At 47.1% G+C, this 22,453-nt stretch overlaps 1 protein-coding gene across 2 annotated transcripts in view; it reads right to left on the bottom strand.

The window, feature by feature from the left end:
- ergic2 (ERGIC and golgi 2) overlaps positions 1 to 22,453 on the bottom strand; it is a 79,917-nt gene that overhangs the window by 38,274 nt on the left and 19,190 nt on the right. For both annotated transcript variants that reach the window (XR_011596755.1, XM_070900398.1), the window contains exons 6-9: positions 16,694 to 16,734; positions 6,170 to 6,271; positions 4,495 to 4,590; positions 3,077 to 3,132 (exon numbers count right to left, since the gene is read on the bottom strand). Coding sequence is in view for 1 of the 2 variants with exons in the window: in XM_070900398.1 (XP_070756499.1) it covers positions 3,077 to 3,132; positions 4,495 to 4,590; positions 6,170 to 6,271; positions 16,694 to 16,734 (295 nt within the window). In the remaining variant the exon portion in view is untranslated. The remainder of the gene's footprint in view (positions 1 to 3,076; positions 3,133 to 4,494; positions 4,591 to 6,169; positions 6,272 to 16,693; positions 16,735 to 22,453) is intronic.

Below are 22,453 nucleotides of genomic sequence, written 5' to 3'. Positions count from 1 at the left end.
GCCTCGGTCCCGAGGGTTCCGGATTCTCGACGCTGCACCCATAGTTTACAAAACAGACCAAGGAGAAAGCTAACCATTTAGAATATTAAAAAAAATAAGACTTCAATATAATTAGAGCATTTGTTGTTTTTTTTCTCCCTAGCTATCTCTAACATATCACCAGTGCACAAAAATTTTTTTTAAAATCCTGATCACAATTCAACACATGAAGAATTAAGTTTGGTATGTAGCAAGTTTAATTAAATTCTAAACCCTAAAAGATGTGCTTGTGGAACAGAACGTTTGGAAAGTATAAGCAGCATTTAGGATAAAGAGCACCTCCATGTGGTTAAAAACATTACCTCGGTAACATTTTCCGCCTGGTTTTCGATTAAATACAATTACATTTTAAATCTTGTATACTGTAAAAGTAAAATAAGGTAAAGAAAGGCTTTCTTTTAAACCATTCAGGTTATCAAAATAATATTGTAGTACATCAAAAGCACCTATAATAATTAACATGAATAACTCATAATTCCATTTAGACTTTTTCTACAATTTCAGAAATATTGGGCCCAAGTTTCCACACGATTAAAAAACGGGCGCCCCTCCGAGCTGGGCGCCCGTTTTTCGCGCCTAAAACGGCGCCTAAAAAAAAAACCTTGCGATTCTGGAGTGTTCTGCAGCTCCTTGTCTGCCTGGCGTGGCGCCCAGGGGGGCAGAGCCGACACTCGCGCCGATTTTGTAAGTGGGAGGGGGCGGGTATTATTTAAATGAGTTTTTTCCCTGCCGGCAACGCTGCGCGTGCGCATTGAAGCGTTCGCGCACGCGCAGTGTGAAAAAAACATTGGCACTCAGCCATTTTTGTAGTTCTTTGTAGCTGTTTAATTTTTGAACATTTTTTTAATAAAAGCACATTGCCATCAGCACATCAGCACTTGCAGCCTTCTCACTGTCTCCTCCCCCCTCCGCCCCTCCCCCGCGGGAAGAACGGGCGCCTCCTCCCCCCCCCGCGAGAAGAACGGGCGCCTCCTCCCCCCCCCCGGAAAGAACAGGCGCCTCCTCTCCTTCCCCTCCCCCCCCGTGGGAAGAACGGGCGCCTCCTCCCCCCACCGCGGGAAGAACAGGCGCATCCTCCCCCCCTGCGGGAAGAACGGGCGGCGCGCCTCTCCCCCACCCCCCCCCCCCCGCGGGAAAGAACGGGCGCCTCCTCCCCCCCCCGCGAGAAGAACGGGCGCCTCCTCCCCCCCCGGAAAGAACAGGCGCCTCCTCTCCTTCCCCTCCCCCCCGCGGGAAGAACGGGCGCCTCCTCCCCCCACCGCGGGAAGAACGGGCGCCTCCTCCCCCCACCGCGGGAAGAACAGGCGCATCCTCCCCCCCCCTGCGGGAAGAACGGGCGCCGCGCCTCTCCCCCACCCCCCCCCCCCCCGCGGGAAAGAACGGGCGCCTCCTCCCCCCCCGTGGGAAGAACGGGCGCCTCCTCCCCACACTGCGGGCGCCTCCTTCCCCCCCCCGTGGGAAGAACGGGCGCCTCCTCTCCCCCCCCCGTGGGAAGAACGGGCGCCTCCCCCCCCCACCGCGGGAAAGAACGGGCGCCTCCTCCCCCTCCCCCGCGGGAAGAACAGGCACCTCCTCCCCCCTCCCCCCCCCGCGGGTAAGAACGGCCCCCCCTCCTCCCTCCCCCCCCCGCAGGAAGAACGGGCACCTCAGGCTGACTGCAGAATTCTCCGTGCCTGAAGCACTTTCACACAGGTAGGAAGATGGTTTATTTAATCTTTTCTTTGCTTATAAATGTTTATTCAGGTTGGATTTATTTGTAGGAGTATAAATAAGGATTTATTGTAGAATTTAATGACTTCCCTTCCCCCCCCCCCTCCCCCCCACCTCGTTCTGGACGCCTAATTTGTAACCTGCGCCTGATTTTTTAATGTGTAGAACAGGTTTTTTCAGTTCTACAAAAATCTTCACTTGCTCCATTCTAACTTATTTTGGAGTACGTTTTCACTGTGGAAACTTTGAAATCAGGCGTCATGGCCAGACACGCCCCCTTTTGAAGAAAAAATTCTGTTCCAAAGTAGAACTGTTCTACCTGACTAGAACGGCAGAAAAAAAAATGTGGAGAATTGCGATTTCTAAGATAGTCCATTCTCCACCAGTTGCTCCTAAAAATCAGGCGCAAATCATGTGGAAACTTAGGCCCATAGTACTGAACCATACAGATCAGCAAAGACCCAGAGTTAATTCTGCTGAGTTAACTAATCAGTGAGGTCAGTGGTAGGGGTGGACAATTGGGCTTAGTGCCTTTGGGCTGAGGGAAGGGGCCAGTGGGAGTGGGGAAAGAGAGAGAAGGAAATCAGTCAGAGTTCCACAACTCCGGAGAGCTATCCAATGATTGCTGCTTGAAAGTGCAGATTCCTGCTGGCTTTGCTGTGATGCTCCCCATGATGAATAATCCAACAATGTTTACTTTCTAGGCTCATATATGAAGAATAATCACTTTAGTGAGTTACCAGGGGACAGCCAGCAGCTGTGCAACCACACGCAGCATGATACTGCCTACAGGAAAGGAAAGACTTACATTTATATAGAGCCTTTCATGACCTCATTTCATCCCAAAGCGCATTAGAGACATTTTTTTGAAATGTAGTCACTGTTGTAATGTAGGAAATGGAGCAGCCAATATGTGCACAGAAATCTCCCACAAACAAAAATGTGATAATAACCAGATAATCTGTTATAGTGATGTTGGTTGAGTGATAAATATTGGCCAGAACTCCGCTGCTCTTCTTCGAATAGTGCCATGAGATCTTTTACATCCACCCGAGAAGGCACACAGGGCCTCAGGTTTAACTTCTCATTCAACAGTGCAGCACTCCCTCAGTACTGTACTGGAATGTCAGCCTAGATGTTGTGCTCAAGTCCCTGGAATGGGACTTGAAATACAAACTGAGCCACAACTGAAAGGAGCAAAAAAAAAAAATAGTATCTAGCAGTCCAATTATATAATGTCATTAATAAGCATTGTGCATTTAGTCAGATTTCTCTGAATTACGTAAACCCATCTACAACATACTGATTAGAATTTGCCAGCACTTACCATCATGACTAACGAGAGCTGCCATATGTGCATGACCTCGAGGATGAGGAATAGCCCTAAAAGTGTAGAGAAAATGTCCATTACAAATTATGAAAGAATCTTTAAGGCACAACTACTTATCTATCGAGTACTGTACTTCAAGATCCAGCTCCTTTATCATTGTACTGTGTGAAATCCCATCAAAACAGTGATACAGTTCTTAATAGAACTAGTAGCCAAGATAATCTGAAAAAGGATTTGTTGTTCATTTCCCAAGCACTACAAAGTTTACCTAAATAATCAGGATAAGATTGCAGCAGGGGGTGGGGTGGATGAGGAGGAGGAGGAGGAGGAGGAGGAGAGAGATGGGATTGTGGGGGAGGCAATAAAAGAGTGTGTGTCCGGATTGTGCGGGGTGGTGGTTGGTTGGGTTGGGTTGGGGGTAGGTGGATTTGGTTAGTAACACAGTAAGAAATGCAGTTGTGATAGGATAAGGGGTAAGCCATTTCGGACCGAGATGAGGAGAAACTTCTTCACCCAGAGAGTGGTGAACCTGTGGAATTCTCTACCACAGAAAGTTGTTCAGGCCAATTCACTAAATATATTCAAAAAGGAGTTAGATGAAGTCCTTACTACTAGGGGGATCAAGGGGTATGGCGAGAAAGCAGGAATGGGGTACTGAAGTTGCATGTTCAGCCATGAACTCATTGAATGGCGGTGCAGGCTAGAAGGGCTGAATGGCCTACTCCTGCACCTATTTTCTATGTTTCTAGGAGAGTCAACAGTGAGAGGGGCTGACACAATATTTTGCAGTCCTGACTTGGCTGCTTTGTTGCCTCTCAAATGCTAGAAGAAGGGATTGTATAGACTTGAAAAGATTTGTAAGAATAGACACAGAAACCAGTTATCATGGTCCATGTGGGAGCCAATGATGTCGGTAAAGAAAGATCTGAAGCCCTGCCATCCTTTAAGCCATAGCACAGTGTGATACGCGAGACAAAAAAGGAGGAATTTGGGGGGGGAAATGTAAAAAAAAAAGTTATTAAATCTGCAGATGCTCACTTTCTAATTATTGCATAAATTAAGTTTCTGTTCAATTATTTAGTCAAAATATATTCGGCATTAATCCAAACAGTATTTTTGCAACTCCTACATTAAACAAACACTTTAACTGAAAGATCCACACAGATAGTACTGTTAAATGCTAGTCATAAACTAACTGATGCACCTCCTTTTCAATCTGTATCTTACTTAGTAAATTATGCTATACCAACAAAATGCTGAAGCATTCAACCCAGCCATTGACTTGCTTGTAGTCCAACATCACAAAACTCAATAAAGTTTAACTCTTCTATTTTTAAGAATTTCCAATGGAAATCAACTGGTCAAACTCGGCCATTTGTTTCCTAAAGGGTTAATAGTACGAAGAATGCACATACTTGCCCACAGTTATGTGAAAATTTCCTGCTACTTTGTTGACATATAAATGTCCATGTATCCTGCAGGCATCATTTGGAGAAGATAATCTGTCCTCCCTGCAAAAATAAGTATCATTGTCATCGTGATCGCTAAATTTGTAGTAACCACAACCCACTTGGTTGGCCACAAATTCATAGCACATACACAATGATTTACCACTAATCAGCGGTCTCACTGAGAGGAGATTATAAGAGCAGCTGGTTGTGGGAACTGGAATGTTTCACTGTTGTACTAGAATATGAAAGTTATGCATGTCAATCTGTAATCTCGTTAAATCCATGTTAAGTCTAACCTTTTTGTCACTAAAATCTCACTCCATCTAATCTACTATTTAAAGCCACTATACATGCTGAGCATCCAAGATTAATTTTGGCCAACTGGTCAGTTATAATAATCATTTAGACTACTGGCCAAATTAACAATTATAACAGAATTCCGCTGGAAATAGAATATAGATTCGGAACATCTTGGTAATTTATGGACATGACCATATAACCTTTAAAGCCTGCGGAGAACAGTCCATTTCAATGCTGAGAAAAAAATTATAAGTAGCTTTCCAAGTCCAATTTTTATTATCTGGAGTAATTTAATATTGTTTAATTCAGAGGTACTTCACTAACATTTGGTCGAGTGCCACAATTTCAAGCAGCAATTTGTTGAAGGGCCACTTTCACAACCCACCCATAAAGCAACTTAATTGCTTACTTTTAACAGCAGAATTTGTACCACATACACTCACTTAAAAAGAAAATCAAATTATGAACACAGTGTTTACTTAAGATTGGATACAGTGCAATCTGAACGAGATTAGTATTTAGTTCCATAAATTAATTGTTCATCAGCTATGCAAGTCTCAACAGCCATGCACCATTAATCTTCTCCATCCAAGTGCAATGAGGATGGGTTGGGAATCTGCCTTCAATGAGACATACTTCAGCTACGGGCTTCTGGCAGCATTCCCAATCACTCAGCATCCCATATCTCTTCTCATTATGAAGCAAGTACTGAAAAGATGGCTTAGTAACATGAAAGCCCATGGAGCTGCTTTCTGCCTCTATGACCTCCTTTGGTATGCGATTCTAAAAACCAACCACCCTTTCTTTGCAGGCATTTTATTCAAATTTTGCACAAAATGTTAGAGACCATTATATTTGGCTAAATCCGATCATAAGTTGCTATTTAAATCAACGCACCATTCTATTGGCTAGTGTACAATGTTATGGACTGATTGCCCAATGGAAAGATCTCCAACATTTTGTGCAGGGTTTTTGAGTGTTTCGGCACATGACCTACAATGGGATTGGGAATCCCAGAAGCATGCGGCAGGATTAACCTTAATATCAGTAGTTGGGACAGGATCACCTTCAGCTGGAGTGTTTGGGGTGGAATTGAGATCAACATTTCCTGCCCCAGCTCCTGGATTTACAATGCTTTAATGAAACCAGTTTCACATTGATATCTGTCCTGTGTAGTCAGCAAAAATAAAAAGAGTCACAAGAGTTACAATTCAACAATGATGTTGGTACACGTTACACTCTACATTTCATTCTGGATAGAATCTGCAACAGATTTACTCCAGAATAGATGCTGCAGGGTTCAATACACAACTACTTCTGATTTTGTTGGATTACATACCTTGGTGGCAATGCAGTAGGGGAGCCTTTAAAAGCACTTTTGAATAAAAGATCTTGAAGAGAATGTTCCTCTTGTACTTTTCTGCGAATCTTTTGAAGTGTTCTAAAGAAACAACGGGAAAAAAAACAGAAATAATTTACAGATCTACCGTGCGACAAGTCATTGATTATTCTAATCAAAACATCAATGCTCCATTTGTAGAACTTAGCAAACTCATCTTCCAATGTTTCACTGTTCTATAATTAATCTAATGAAATTAATGCAAATTTATGTTCTGAAGACCAATCAAATTAGGTTGGAATGCCCCAGAATAAAGTCTGCAGGCAAATATTGGCGTCAGTAAACAACTACTTTGGATTGCGACACTCCCCACATGGTGAATTGCCAATCTGGCCAACAGATGTCCTAGAAGTGCTTCCTGAGAGAGAAAACGAAAATGACACGGCATGTTGTCTTGTACCTCCTCTCAACCAGTCACTCAAGTTATATATCAGCAATTGACAGGACCTAGGAGAAAGTAATTGCACACTTTCTAAAAGGTTGCCATGCAACAGAGGGAACAAAAAATATTAGCAAACTTTAAATGAGAATCATATTCCTTTAAATTGCGACAGTCACATCTGTCACCTTTTACCAAGTTCACGTCCAGATTAAAGGCAAATGAATGGGGGGGGGTGGGGAGATGGGGGCAAGGGGAAAGAGAAATGAAAGGGATCATAACTCAGGTTCTAATGTTTGCTTTGCTGCAGGTGAAATTTTAATCAACATCTTAATGGCAAAGAGCTCCATCATGAGTACAGGAATAAATGAGTGGGAAAAATTAGATACTTAGGATTCAAAATTGGCGAGGAGTTGCTCCGTTTTTTTTTGGAGCAACTTGATTTTTCTGGAGTATTTTAAAAATCCCCATTTTGCACATTCAATTTGCGCCAGTGTAAGTGAGTTAATTAGGATTTTTTTCGTTTAGTTTTTTTTCCAAAAGGGGGCGTTACCAGCCACCTACGCCCGTTTTGGCCACTTAGGCTACTTTGGACAGCTAATAGTTACTCCAAACTAACTTAGGCCAGTGTATGTGCCCACTTGTGGCCGCACAGAAAACCCTTGCGGAGAGTTAAGAAATCAGCGCAGGTAGGTGCATCGGAGGCCAGCAGAACTTAATGACTTGACTAAAAAATGTGAATAGGATCAAACAGCTATACAGGACATCATATGACAAACTTCGCAAAGTTAATTTATTATACAACAGAAGCATTCATGGAAGCTTAAACTACAAAAATAAAAGTAGTAAAAAATAGTTGAATTAAATTGTCCTAATCTCACAAATAATTTAAACACTATCCAAATAAAAAATAGAAGAACCTCCTGCTCATAATTCTTATGTTCTCCCAGCCGCCTAAGCTCACCCACCATCAGCCCGCCCCTTACAAACAACCCTACCTCCCAGGGTCGGCCTGTGCGGTTTGCCACTCGGCCTGGGATAGGGACGGGATGCATCAGGTCCCACGCTGCAGCACACACAGAGGCTGGGGGCAGGAGCTACTGTGCATGCGCACACACTCCAACTCGCATGTCGAGAGCTGCCGGCACTGTTTCTAGCGCAGGGCCCTAGCTCCGCCCCCCCAATCGACTAGCCACACCATGACAAGCCCAGGGAGAGGCAACACAGCGGCCAGAATCGGGGGACATTTATTCGGCACCCGTTTCATCCTACAAAAGCGCTGCAACTCCGGTGAGTGCGGCAAAAATCTGCAGAGGCCAATTTTGAGCCCACAGCGTCTGGGTTTAGTTTGAAAATTCAGTGCAGTACTGAGGGAGTGCTGCACTGTCGGAAGTGCCGCCTTTCGGCTGAGACATTAAATTGAGGCCCCATCTGCTCTCTCAGGTGGACGTAAAAGGTCCTATTTCGACGAAGAACAGAGGAATTATCCTGGTGTCTTGGACAATATTTAGCACTCAATCAACATCACTAAAAAAAGATTATCGGGTCATTATCACATTGCTGTTTGTGGGAGCTTGCTGTGCGCAAACTGATTGCCAAGTTTCCTGCATTACAACAGTAACTACACTTCAAAAAAAAAGTACTGCATTGGCTATAAAGTGCTATTGGGCATCCGATGGTTATGAAAGACACTATATAAACGCAAGTCTTTCTTTTTAATTATCAGACACACCACTCAAAAACTGCATTATCTGTTCCAAAACCTGGTGGGTGCTGCCCCCCGCACAGCTGAAAAGGAGCAAAAGCTCCCAATAATTATATTTTAGGATCAGAGCAGTGGTTACATTCTCTAGATTTTAGGGCTGCCCTTTAATATATAACAAAGAGATGTACAGCTGAGGGAGGCTCAACTAGCGCATCGTTCTATAAAAACCTACAATCCCCAATCACAGGACCTAACTGCCTGTTAAATGCCTTCAGAGACTTTGATTCCACTACCTTACCCAGCAAATATTCTGAACTTGCCCTTTACCAGTCTCCACCAGTGTCCCATTGTCCAGCAGTCATGATTTTACCTTTTCTATTCTAACTTGTATAACCCCATAAAATTGTTTTTCATTCATAGAAATATAGAAAATAGGTGCAGGAGTAGGCCATTCGGCCCTTCGAGCCTCAGTACCCTTTTCCTGCTTTCTCTCCATACCCCTTGATTCCTTTAGCCACAAGGGTCATATCTAACTCCCACTTGAATGTATCTAACGAACTGGCATCAACAACTCTCTGCGGTAGAGAATTCCACAGGTTAACAACTCTGAGTGAAGAAGTTTCTCCTCATCTCGGTCCTAAATGGCTTACCCCTTATCCTTAGACTGTGACCCCTAGTTCTGGACTTCCCCAACATCGGGAACATTCTTCCGGCATCTAACCTGTCCAGTCCCGTCAGAATTTTATATGTTTCTATGAGATCCCCTCTCATTCTTCTGAACTCCAGTGAATACAGTCTCTCCTCATATGTCAGTCCAGCCATCTCGGGAATCAGTCTGGTGAACCTTCGCTGCACTCCCTCAATAGCAAGAACATCCTTCCTCAGATTAGGAGACCAAAACTGAACACAATATTCCAGATGAGGCCTCACCAAGCCCTGTACAACTGCATTAAGACCTTCCTGTTCCTATACTCAAATCCCCTAACTATGAAGGCCAACATGCCATTTGCCTTCTTCACCGCCTGCTGTACCTGCATGCCAACTTTCAATGACTGATGTACCATGACACCCAGGTCTCGTTGCACCTCCCCTTTTCCTAATCTGCCACCATTCAGATAATATACTGCCTTCATGTTTTTGCCACCAAAGTGGATAACCTCACATTTATCCACATTATACTGCATCTGCCATGCATTTGCCCACTCATCTAACCTGTCCAAGTCACCCTGCAGCCTCTTAGCATCCTCCTCACAGCTCACACCGCCACCCAGCTTCGTGTCGTCTGCAAACTTGGAGAAATGACACTCAATTCCTTCATCTAAATCATTGATGTATATTGTAAATAGCTGGGGTCCCAGCACTGAGCCCTGCAGCACCCCACTAATCACTGCCTGCTATTCTGAGAAGGACCCGTTTATCCCTACACTCTGCTTCTTGTCTGCCAACCAATTCTCTATCCACGTCAATACATTACCCCCAATACCATGTGCTTTAATTTTGCACACTAATCTCTTGTGTGGGACTTGGCAAAAGCCTTTTGAAAGTTCAAATACACCACATCCACTGGTTCATCCTTGTCCACTCTACTAGTTACATCCTCAAAAATTCTAGAAGATTTGTCAAGCATGATTTCTCTTTCATAAATCCATGCTGACTTGGACTGATCCTGTCCCTGCTTTTCAAATGCGCTGCTATTTCATGTTTAATAATTGATTTCAACATTTTCCCCACTACTGATGTCAGGCTAACCGGTCTATAATTACCCATTTTCTCTCTCCCTCCTTTTTTAAAAAGTGGTGTTACATAAGCTACCCTCCAGTCCATAGGAACTGATCCAGAGTCGATAGACTGTTGGAAAATGATCACCAATGCATCCACTATTTCTAGGGCCACTTCCTTAAGTACTCTGGGATGCAGACTATCAGGCCCTGGGGATTTATCGGCCTTCAATCCCATCAATTTCCCCAACACAATTTCCTGACCAATAAGGATTTCCTTCAGTTCCTCCTTCTCGCTAGACCCTCGGTCCCCCAGTATTTCCGGAAGGTTATTTGTGTCTTCCTTCGTGAAGACAGAACCAAAGTATTTGTTCAATTGGTCTGCTATTTCTTTGTTCCCCATTATAAATTCATCTGATTCTGACTGCAAGGGACCTACATTTGTCTTCACTAATCTTTTTCTCTTCACATATCTATAGAAGCTTTTGCAGTCAGTTTTTATGTTCCCAGCAAGCTTCCTCTCATACTCTATTTTCCCCCTCCTAATTAAACCCTTTGTCCTCCTCTGCTGAATTCTAAATTTCTCCCAGTCCTCAGGTTTGCTGCTTTTTCTGGCCAATTTATATGCCTCTTCCTTGGATTTAAGACTATCCCTAATTTCCCTTGTTAGCCACAGTTGAGCCACCTTCCCCGTTTTGTTTTTACTCCAGACAGGGATGTACAATTGTTGAAGTTCATCCATGTGATCTTTAAATGTTTGCCATTGCCTATCCACCGTCAACCCTTCAAGTATCATTCGCCAGTCTATTCTAGCCAATTCACATCTCATATCATCGAAGTTACCTTTCCTTAAGTTCAGGAACCTAGTCTCCGAATTAACTGTGTCACTCTCCATCTTAAGAAAGAATTCTACCATATTATGGTCACTCTTCCCCAAGGGGCCTCGCACAACAAGATTGCTAATTAGTCCTTTCTCATTACACATCACCCAGTCTCGGAAAGTGTGAGGTCATCCACCTTGGGAAAAAAAGACAGTAAAAGGGAATATTATTTGAATGGGGAGAAATTATAACATGCTGCGGTGCAGAGACACCTGGGGGTCCTTGTGCATGGATCCCAAAAAGTTAGTTTGCAGGTGTAGCAGGTAATCAGGAAGGTGAATGGAATATTGGCCTTCATTGCGAGAGGGATGGAGTACAAAAGCAGGGAGGTCCTGCTGCAACTGTACAGGGTATTGGTGAGGCCGCATCTGGAGTACTGCCTGCAGTTTTGGTCACTTTACTTAAGGAAGGATATACTAGCTTTGGAGGGGGTACAGAGACTATTCACTAGGCTGATACCGGAGATGAGGGGGTTACCTTATGATGATAGATTGAGTAGACTGGGTCTTTACTCGTTGGAGTTCAGAAGGATGAGAGGTGATCTTATAGAAACATTTAAAATAATGAAAGGGATAGACAAGATAGAGGCGGAGGAGAGGTTGTTTCCACTGGTCCGGGAGACTAGAACTAGGGGGCACAGCCTCAAAATACGGGGGAGCCAATTTAAAACCAAGTTGAGAAGGAATTTCTTCTCCCAGAGGGTTGTGAATCTGTGGAATTCTCTGCCCAAGGAAGCAGTTGAGGCTAGCTTATTGAATGTATTCAAGTCACAGATGGATAGATTTTTAACCAATAAAGGAATTAAGGGTTACGAGGAGCGGGCGGGTAAGTGGAACTGAGTCCACGGCCAGATCAGCCAGGATCTTTTTGAATGGCGGAGCAGGCTCGAGAAGCTAGATAGCCGATTCCTGTTCCTAATTTTTATGTTCTTACGTTATGTAGGATGGCCAGCCCTCCAGTTGGTTCCTCGACATATTGGTCTCGAAAACCATCCCTAATACACTCCAGGAAATCCTACTCCACCGTATTGCTACCAGTTTGGTTAGCCCAATCTATGGGCCCAAGTTTCGGGCCGCGCCGGACCTGGACGCCCGGTATTCACGCCAGAAAGTGCGCCTAAAAAAAACTTTGCCTATTCTCCGGCTCCCTGCAGGTCCTCTGGAGTTGGGCGCGGCGCAGCACGAGCTGTAGGGGACCTCTACCCCTACCCCGCCACCCCCGGGACCTCTGCGACTCTCTCCCCCTCTCTATCACCCCCCTCCCGGGATCTCCGCGACCCCCCCCCCCCCCCCCGGACCTCTGCGACTCTCTCTCCCCCCCGGCTCTCCCACCCCCACCCCCAGGACCTCCGCGACTCTCCCACCCCCCGCGACTCTCTCCCCCACCTCCCCCCCACCGGACCTCCGCGACTCCCTTCCACCCCCCCGGACCTCCGCGACACGCGACCCCCCCGCACGGACCCCCGCGAATCACTTCCCCCCCCCCCAACCCACCTGGACCTCCGCGACTCGCGACCCCCCACCCCCCCGGACCTCCGCGACCCACCCCTCTCGCCCCCCGGACCCACCCCTCCCGCCCCCCGGACATCCGCGAACCACACCCCCTGCCCCCCGGACCTCCGCGTCCCCCCCCCCGGACCTCCGTGACCCACCCCCCGGACCTCCGCGACCCCCCCCGGACCTCTGCAACGCACCCCCCCGACCCGCCCCCCGGACCTCCGCAACGCACCCCCCCCCCGCCCCCTGGACCTCCGCAACGCGACTCCCCCCGTGACTCGACGCCATCGACCTGTAAATCCAGCCCGAGGTCTTGGGCCCGGCCATTCAGCCTCCTTCTCTTCCCCCGCACCCCCCCGCCGGGCTCTCCTTCCCTCCCTCCCTCCCTCTCCCCCACCTTCTCCCCCCCTCTCCTCCTCCCACCATTCTCCTTACCCCTCCTTCTCCTCGCCTCTCCTTCTCCTCCTCCCACTCCCCCACCACCTCCCCGCCCCTCCTTCTCCTCCTCCCACTCCCCGCCCCTCCTTCTCCTCCTCCCACTCCCCCTCCGCCACACCCCCCTCCTCCCACACCACCTCCCCTCCTCCCCACCGCCCACGCCCCTCCTCCCCCACACCCCTCTACCCCCTTCCTCCCCCACCCCCCTCCCCACCCCCTCCCTCCCCCACCCCCCTCCCTCCCCCACCCCCCTCCCCACCCCCTCCCTCCCCCACCCCCCTCTACCACCACCCCAACCCACCCCCCTCCCTCCCCCACCCCCCCTCTACCACCACCCCAACCCACCCCCCTCCACTCCACTCCCACCCCACCACCTCCCCCTTTGCCTCCACCCCACCACCCCACCTCCCTCTACACCCACCCCACCCCCACCCCGTGCCTCCACCCCACCCCCTCTGCCTCCACCCCACCACCCCACCCCCTCTGCCTCCCTCCCCCTCCTACCTCCCTCCTCTCCCTCCACCCCCCTTCTACCCCTCCCCCCCACCCCCCTTCTACCCCTCCCCCCCCACCCCCCTTCTACCCTCCCCCCACCATCCCCCCCATTCTCCCCCCACCCCCCACCCCACCCCTCCCCCCACCACCCCCCATCCTTCTACCCCCCCCACCCACCTTCCTCCTTCTCCCCCCCACCCACCTTCCTCCTTCTCCCCCTCCCCCCCACTCTCCCACCCCCACTTCTCCCTCTCCATCCCCCTTCTCCCCCCCACCCCCTTCTACCCCTCCCCCCCACCCCATCCCCCTTCTATCCCTCCTCCCCCACCCCATCCCCCTTCTACCCCTCCCCCCCACCCCATCCCCCTTCTACCCCTCCCCCCCACCTCATCCCCCTTCTACCCCTCTCCCCCACCCCCCTTCTACCCCTCTCCCCCACCCCACTTCTACCCCTCTCCCCCCACCCCCCTTCTACCCCTCTCCCCCCACCCCCCTTCTACCCCTCTCCCCCCACCCCCCTTCTACCCCTCTCCCCCCACCCCCCTTCTACCCCTCCCCCCACCCCCCCATCCCCCTTCTACCCCTCTCCCCCCACCCCCCCATTCTCCCCCTACTCCCCACCCCCCCATTCTCCCCCTACTCCCCACCCCCCACCCTTCTACCCCTCTCCCCCTACCCCCCACCCTTCTACCCCTCCCCACACCACCCTTCTACCCCTCCCCACACCACCCTTCTACCCCTCCCCACACCACCCTTCTACCCCTCCCCACACCACCCTTCTACCCCTCCCCACACCACCCTTCTACCCCTCCCCCCACCACCCCCCCCCCATCCTTCTACCCCCCCACCCACCTTCCTCCTTCTCCCCCTCCTCCCCCACTTCTCCCCCCCCACCCCCCTCCTCTCCCCCCTCCTCTCCCCTCCCCCCTCCCCCCCCTTTTCCCCCCCACCCCCCCCTTCTCCCCCTCCACCCCCCTCCCACTTCTCCCCTCCATCCCCCTTCTCCCCCTCACCTCTCCCACTCCCCCCCACCCCCCCCTCCCCCCTTCTCCCCCTCTTTTCCCCTTCCCCCCCCTCCCACTTCTCCCCTCCATCCCCCTTCTCCCCCTCACCTCTCCCACTCCCCCCCACCCCCACCCCCCATTCTCCCCCTCCATCCCCCTCCATCCCCCTTCTCCCCCCACCCCCCCTTCCCACCTTCTCCCCCTCACCTCCCCTTCTACCCCTCACCTCTCCCTCCCCACCCCCCCTTCTCCCCCTCACTTCTCCCTCCCCAACCCCCCTTCTCCCCCTCACTCTTCCCCCCCACCCCCCCTTCTCCTCTCCCCCCACCGCCACCCCCCCTTCTCCCCCTCCCCCCCCTTCTCCCCAGCCCACCCCCCCCTACCCTTCTCCCCCTCCTCCCCCCACCCTTCTCCCCCTCCCCACTCCCCCACCTCCCTTCTCCCCCACCTCCCTTCTCCCCCACCTCCCTTCTCCCCCCCCCCACTCCCGCCCCCACTCCCCCTTCTCCCGCCCCCACTCCCCCTTCTTTCCCCCCCCACCCCCCTTCTCCCCCCACTCCCCTTCTCCCCCACCCTCCACCTCCCCCCCCACCCACCTTCTCCACCTCCCCCCTTTCTCCCCCTTCCCCTTGCTGTCAGAAACACAGACACTGACAGACAGAGAGTGAGAGACACACACAGACAGACAGAGAGATAGAGACACTGACAGAGACACACTGGGGGGGCCGTTCCAGCACGCTGTTGGATGACTCCCAGTGCTGCAGTCGGTAAGTAGAAAATGTTTTAACTATTGATTTTTTTTTTAAATTATTTTTTATTAATTTTTTTTGGTTGATTTATTGATGTATTTAGCATTTATTATTGATGATGGCTCTTTATTTGTAAAACTGAAGTGTTTAATGTTTGTAAACTTCCCTTTAAACCCCCCCCCCCCCATTCCCTACGCCTAATTTGTAACCTACGCCCGATTTTCTAAAGTGTAGACAAGGTTTTTTCGAATGTACAAAAATCTTCATTTACTCTATTCTAAGTTAGTTTGGAGTAAGTTTTCACTGCCTAAACTTTGAAAACAGGCGTAAGTGGCCGGACACGCCCCCTTTTGAAAAGAAAATTCTGTTCCAAAGTGAAACTGTTCTAACTGACTAGAACTGGAGCAAACTAAATGCCGAGAATTCAAATTTCTAAGATACTCCATTCTAAACCAGTTGCTCCAAAAAAAACAGGAGCAACTCAGGCCGAAATTTGGCCCCTATATGTAGACAGAAGGATCCAAGATTTCCTAACTTTTCCTCATAACTTTGTCCTTTAATTAAGCCAGTATAACAGTCTGTGCAGCCAGTCAAAATAAAATATCACAAAAGTGAGAAGGCCCAGATTTCATTGCTGCTCTGTGCGGAATTAGCTAATCTCAAATTAAAGGAAGAGAGAATCCACTATGATTTTTGCTCTTAATCTCTATTCAATGAGCTTTGCTGAAAATGCAATGTATGGATAATGGATGGGGACAGGATTAAACACGATAGAACAGTCTGCTGACATTCATTGATCAGACTCTCAGTTGAAGAACCATACTTCTGCATGCGTCAGTGCCTCCAGGAGAGGAGAAAACAAGATTTGGAAAAAACAGGATTGAAGAAAACTAAAAGAAACAAACAACCTGTAATAGGAATGAGAAACTCAGAGTGCCTATGTTATGTAATGATTACTTTTTCACAAGCCAAAAATGATAAATACAACTTCAAAGCATTAGATTTCATAGCATATTTACAGTTACAAGTTTAAAAAAACATTTTTTTGAAAAATTGTTTCAATTTATTTTAAAACTTGTCTCAATTTCAAAGAACTACATGACGGAGTTTAAATTTATGACTGTCAGTAACACCAGCAGTAAGTAGAATTCATATGCACAGGCATTCAGCAAACACAATTAGAAGTCTATTTTCCATTTTCTGGATTATTAAACTAAATGGTTACAACACTGCCACTGACTATATTGATTGATTCAAAACAATTGTTTCATGAATTATTGATAGAAGGGCATACTAATTTGTATTGCAAAATTTTACCGACTCGAACTTGAATTCACCCTTTATAAAATTCCAAAATAATTGAACAAGGCCCTGGCTAGCTTATTATTGACCATTATTATTTATGAAGTTGGAGCTATTTAAATTGTTCATAAAAATGATTAGAAAACTTTCAAAGGACTTTTTAACCCTTTGCTAGCATAACCACCACTCTGAAAAAGACTGGTCTTGGCAGATATCTTGTACTACTACTGTTACCAGGAATATTACTTTCAAGTATAAATGTCAGAAAACTAGAATTTAAAAATCTGTACATCTTACCTTTGCCACCTTCTTTGACGTGACGATAATTCAAAAACAGTCTACAATTTAAAGAAAAAGACACTAAGCTGTCAATTATGTAGAATTCAATTAAGGCATCAGCACACTTTTTAAAAAAAAAAATGCTTTATTGTTTGTGATGCAAAGCTGTATGTTACCAACATTGGTAAGGAACAAAATAGTGCCAGAGAAATATTTTAAAAAGGCACTAAGCTCTGACATAATATACACTGCACGAAAGCATTTTTTGAAATGCATTCCTTTAAGACGCCCCAAAATTATTCTTCTGTTAATTTCATAATCAACCAATTACTGAAATGAAATATTGAGCAGTATGTTATATCAAAATGCTGCAACATTGAGCAATAGGTCATAAGTGTTCCTGGACCTCATGAATGTAATGAAACTAGATAAAAAGAAACATAGAAAATATGTGCAGGAGTAGGCCATCCGGCCTTTCGAGCCTGCACCACCATTCAATAAGATCATGGCTGATCATTCCTTCAGTACCCCTTCGCTGCTTTCTCTCCATACCCCTTCATCCCTTTAGCCACAAGGGATAATATCTAACTCCCTCTGGAATATATCCAATGAACTGGCATCAACAACTCTCTGCGGTAGGGAATTCCATAGATTAACAACTCTCCGAGTGAAGAAATTCCTCCTCATCTCAGTCCTAAATGGCTTACCCCGAAATCCTAAGACTATGTCCCCTGGTTCTGGACTTCCCCAACATCGGGAACATTCTTCCTGCATCTAACCTGTCCAGTCCTGTCAGAATTTTATATGTTTCTATGAGATCCCCTCTCATCCTTCTAAACTCCAGTGAATACAGGCTCAGTCGATCCAGTCTCTCCTCATATGTCAGTCCTGCCATCCCAGGAATCAGTCTGGTGAACCTTCGCTGCACTCCCTCAATAGCAAGAACGTCCTTCCTCACATTAGGAGACCAAAACTGAACACAATATTTCAGGTGGGGCCTCACCAAGACCCTGTACAACTGCAGTAAGACTTCCCTGCTCCTATACTCAAATCCCCTTGCTATGAAGGCCAACATACCATTTGCCTTCTTCACCGCCTGCTGTACCTAAATGCCAACCTTCAATGACTGATGAATCATGACACCCAGGTCTCGCTGCACCTCCCCTTTTCCTAATCTACTGCTATTCAGATAATATTCTGCCTTCGTGTTTTTGCCCCCAAAGTGGATAACCTTACATTTATCCACATTATACTGCATCTGCCATGTATTTGCCCACTCATCTAACCTGTACAAATCACCCTGTAGCCTCTTAGTGTCCTCCTCACAGCTCACACTGCCACCCAGTTTAGTGTCATCTGCAAACTTGGATATATTACACTCCATTCCATCATCCAAATCATTAATATATATTGTAAAGAGCTGGGGTCCCAGCACTGAGCCCTGCGGCACTCCATTAGTCACTGCCTGCCATTCTGAAAAGGACCCGTTAATCCCGACTCTCTGCTTCCTGTCTGTCAACCAGTTTTCTATCCACGTCAGTACATTACCCCCAATACCATGTGCTTTGATTTTGCACACCAATCTCTTATGTGGGACCTTGTCAAAAGCCTTTTGAAAGTCCAAATACACCACATCCACTGGTTTTCCCTTGTCCACTCTACGAGTTGCATCCTCAAAAAATTCCAGAAGATTTGTCAAGCATGATTTCCCCTTCATAAATCCATGCTATCACTGCTTTCCAAATGTGCTGCTATTTCATCCTTAACGATTGATTCCAACATTTTCCCCACTACTGATGTCAGGTTAACTGGTCTATAATTACCCATTTTCTCTCTCCCTCCTTTTTTAAAAAGTGGTGTTACATTAGCAACCCTCCAGTCCATAGGAACTGATCCAGAGTCGATAGACTGTTGGAAAATTATCACCAACGCATCCACTATTTCTAGGGCCACTTCCTTAAGTACTCTGGGATGTAGACCATCAGACCCTGGGGATTTATCAGCCTTCAATCCAGTCAATTTCCCTAACACAATTTCCCACCTAACAAAGGTATCCTTCAGTTCTTCCTTCTCACTAGACCTTCGGACCCCTAGTACATCCGGAAGGTTATTTGTGTCTTCCTTTGTGAAGACAGAACCAAAGTACTTGTTCAATTGGTCTGCCATTTTTTTGTTCCCCATTATAAATTCACCCCAATCCGACTGCAAGGGACCTACATTTGTCTTCACTAATCTTTTTCTCTTCATCTATCTATAGAAGCTTTTGCAGTCAGTTTTTATGTTTCCGGCAAGCTTCCTCTTGTACTCTATTTTCCCCCTCCTAATTAAACCCTTTGTCCTTCTCTGCTGTATTCTAAATTTCTCTCAGTCCTCTGGCTTGCTACTTTTTCTGGCTAATTTGTATGCCTCTTCCTTGGATTTAACACTATCCTTAATTTCCCTTGTTAGCCACGGTTGAGCCACCTTCCCAGTTTTATTTTTACTCCAGACAGGGATGTACAATTGCTGAATTTCGTCCATATTATCTTTAAAGGTTTGCCATTGCGTATCCACCGTCAACCCTTTAAGTATCATTTGCCAGTCTAATCTAGCCAATCGCACCTCATACCATCAAAGTTATCTTTCCTTAAGTTCAGGACCCTAGTTTCTGAATTAACTTTGTCACTCTCCGTCTTAATAAAGAATTCTACCATATTATGGTCACTCATCCCCAAGAGGCCTCGCACAACAAGATTGCTAATTAGTCCCTTCTCATTACACATCACCCAGTCGAGGATGGCCAGTTCTCTGGTTGGTTCCTCGACATATTGGTCCAGAAAACCATCCCAATACACTCCAGGAAATCCTCCTCCACCGCATTGCTACCAGTTAGGTTAGCCTAATCAATATGTAGATTAAAGTCGCCCATGATTACTGCTGTACCTTTACTGCACACATCCCTTATTTCTTGTTTGATGCTGTCCCCAACCTCACTACTATTTGGTAGCCTGTACACAACTCCCATTAGTATTTTCTGCCCTTTGGTATTCCTTAGCTCCACCCATACCGATTCCACATCATTCAAGCTAATGTCCTTCCTTACAATTGCATTAATTTCCTCTTTAACCAGCAACGCCACCCCGCCTCCTTTTCCTTTCTGTCTATCCTTCCTAAATGCTGAATACCCTTGGATGTTGAGTTCCCAGCCTTGGTCACCCTGGAGCCATGTCTCTGTGATGCCAATCACATCATACCTGTTAACTGCTATCTGTGCAGTTAATTCGTCCACCTTATTCCAAATACTCCTCGCATTGAGGCACAGAGCCTTCAGGCTTGTCTTTTTAACACACTTTGACCCTTTAGAATTCTGCTGTAAAGTGGCCCTTTTTGTTTTTTACCTTGGGTTTCTCTGCCCTCCACTTTTACTATTCTCCTTTCTATCTTTTGCTTGTGTCTCCATTTTATTCCCCTGTCTCCCTACATAGGTTCCCATCCCCCTGCCATATTAGTTTAACTCCTCCCAAACAGCACTGGCAAACACTCCCCATAGGACATTGGTTCCGGTCCTGCCCAGGTGCAGACTGTCCGGTTTGTACTGGTCCCACCTCCCCCAGAACCGCTTCCAATGTCCCAAAAATTTGAATCCCTCCCTTTTGCACCATTCTCAAGCCATGTATTCATCTGAGCTATCCTGCGATTCCTACTTTGACTAGCACGTGGCATTGGTAGCAATCCTGAGATTACTACTTTTGAGATCCTATTTTTTAATTTAACTCCTAGCTCCCTAAATTCGTCTCATAGGACCTCATCCCGTTTTTTACCTATATCGTTGGTACCTATGTGCACCATGACAATTGGCTGTTCACCCTCCCTTTTCAGAATGTCCTGCCCCCGCTCCGAGACATCCTTGACCCTTGCACCAGGGAGGCAACATACCATCCAGGAGTCTCGGTTGCGGCCGCAGAAACGCCTATCTATTCCCCTTACAATCGAATCCCCTATCAGTATTTGCTCTCCCACTTTTTTCCTGCCCTCCTGTGCAGCAGAGCCAGCCACGGTGCCATGAACCTGGCTGCTGCTGCTCTCCCCTGATGAGTCATCCCCTTCAAAGTACCCAAAGCGGTGTATCTGTTTTGCAGGGGGATGACCACAGGGGACCCCTGCAGCACCTTCCTTGCACTGCTCTTCCTGTTGGTCTTCCACTCCCTATCTGGCTGTGGACCCTTTACCTGCGGAAAGACCAACTCACTAAATGTGTTATTCACATCATTCTCAGCATCGTGCATGCTCCAGAGTGAATCCACCCGCAGCTCCAGTTCCGCAACGCGGTCCGTCAGGAGGTGGAGGCAGATACACTTCCCGCACACGTAGTCATCAGGGACACCGGAGGCGCCCCTGATTTCCCACATGGTACAGGAGGAGCACAACACGTGTCTGAGCTCTCTTGCCATGACTTAACCCCTAGATTAACTTAATTTGGCAACAACAATGCTAAATGTTACTTACTGAAATAGAAGAGAAAAAGAAAAGCTACTTACCAATCATCAGCCAATCACTTAACCCCTTGGCTGTGACGTCACCTTTCTATTTCTTTCTATTTCTTTTTTGCCTTTTGTCCCCGCTGCAGCTGCACAAGCTGGCCTCTGACTCCCCGAGCTCCTGGTCTCACTGGCCTTTATCGGCCTCTCGACTCTCTGCCGCAGGAACTCCCGCCTCTCCGACTCCCCGAGCTCCTGGTCTCATTGGCCTTTATAGGCCTCTCGACTCTCTGCTGCAGGAACTCCCGCCTCTCCGACTCCCCGAGCTCCTGGTCTCATTGGCCTTTATGGGCCTCTCGACTCTCTGCCGCAGGAACTCCCGCCTCTCCGACTCCCCGAGCTCCTGGTCTCATTGGCCTTTATAGGCCTCTCAACACTCTGCCGCAGGAACTCCCGCCTCTCCGATGCCCCGAGCTCCTGGTCTCACTGGCCTTTATCCCAATACAAAGACATTGAAAATTGTAGGGGTAGTAACCTTCTGCCAAGCATTTCAAGTGTAGCTTTGCCAAAAGCTTAGGAAGAGGTCAAATCCCAAATTCTCCACTGAGGAATAATACACATCATGGTGGAGGAAGCAGGAGAACAGATTTTCTCAGTCTCCTTTCAAAAAGATTGCAGGGGTGCATGTGTGAAAGACATGAACAAGGGAGTCATATTGTTGCACCCCTGGGATAGTTAGATATTGTCCATGTTGCAGCATTTTGATATAACATACTGTTCAAGATTGAGCTCAATGTCACTATTTAAACAATAATATATTAATTTTGTATTTTAAAAATATTAAAATCCCAAATACACTACAAGATTTTTAGTAACATATTTCTGCAGCATCATATTTTTATAAGCAAGCTTAAAGTTTCTTCCAGATTCTAGAGGAATGTGACTTATGTCTGCCATTTATATCATAGAGACTATGTGAATAATTATGATCTTCAAATGGAAAATCTTTACCACAAACATTACTTCCGCTATAAAATTATTACAGATTGAATATGAATTTTACTCTTAGGATACAAGGATTTTATCCAGCAACAGGTTGCATCAAAAGCAGGAGCTCGTGTCAACCACCCCCATGAATGTCAAGAAATTGTTGGATTTGCACTGTAAATACAAATGAATCCTGTCGTAGACATTTAGGGTTGCTAATTTATGTTGTAAGGACCCTGTTAATTACATAATTTATGGTCCTGACATGAAACTCAACCTTGGAGGCCCAGAAAGGGAACAACTGAAACTGTGGTGTCTCACTTCTGCAGGTAGC

Source organism: Pristiophorus japonicus, chromosome 15, assembly GCF_044704955.1.
Source record: "Pristiophorus japonicus isolate sPriJap1 chromosome 15, sPriJap1.hap1, whole genome shotgun sequence".
Taxonomy (NCBI): domain Eukaryota; kingdom Metazoa; phylum Chordata; class Chondrichthyes; family Pristiophoridae; genus Pristiophorus; species Pristiophorus japonicus.
This window is presented reverse-complemented; position numbering and strand designations above follow the sequence as displayed.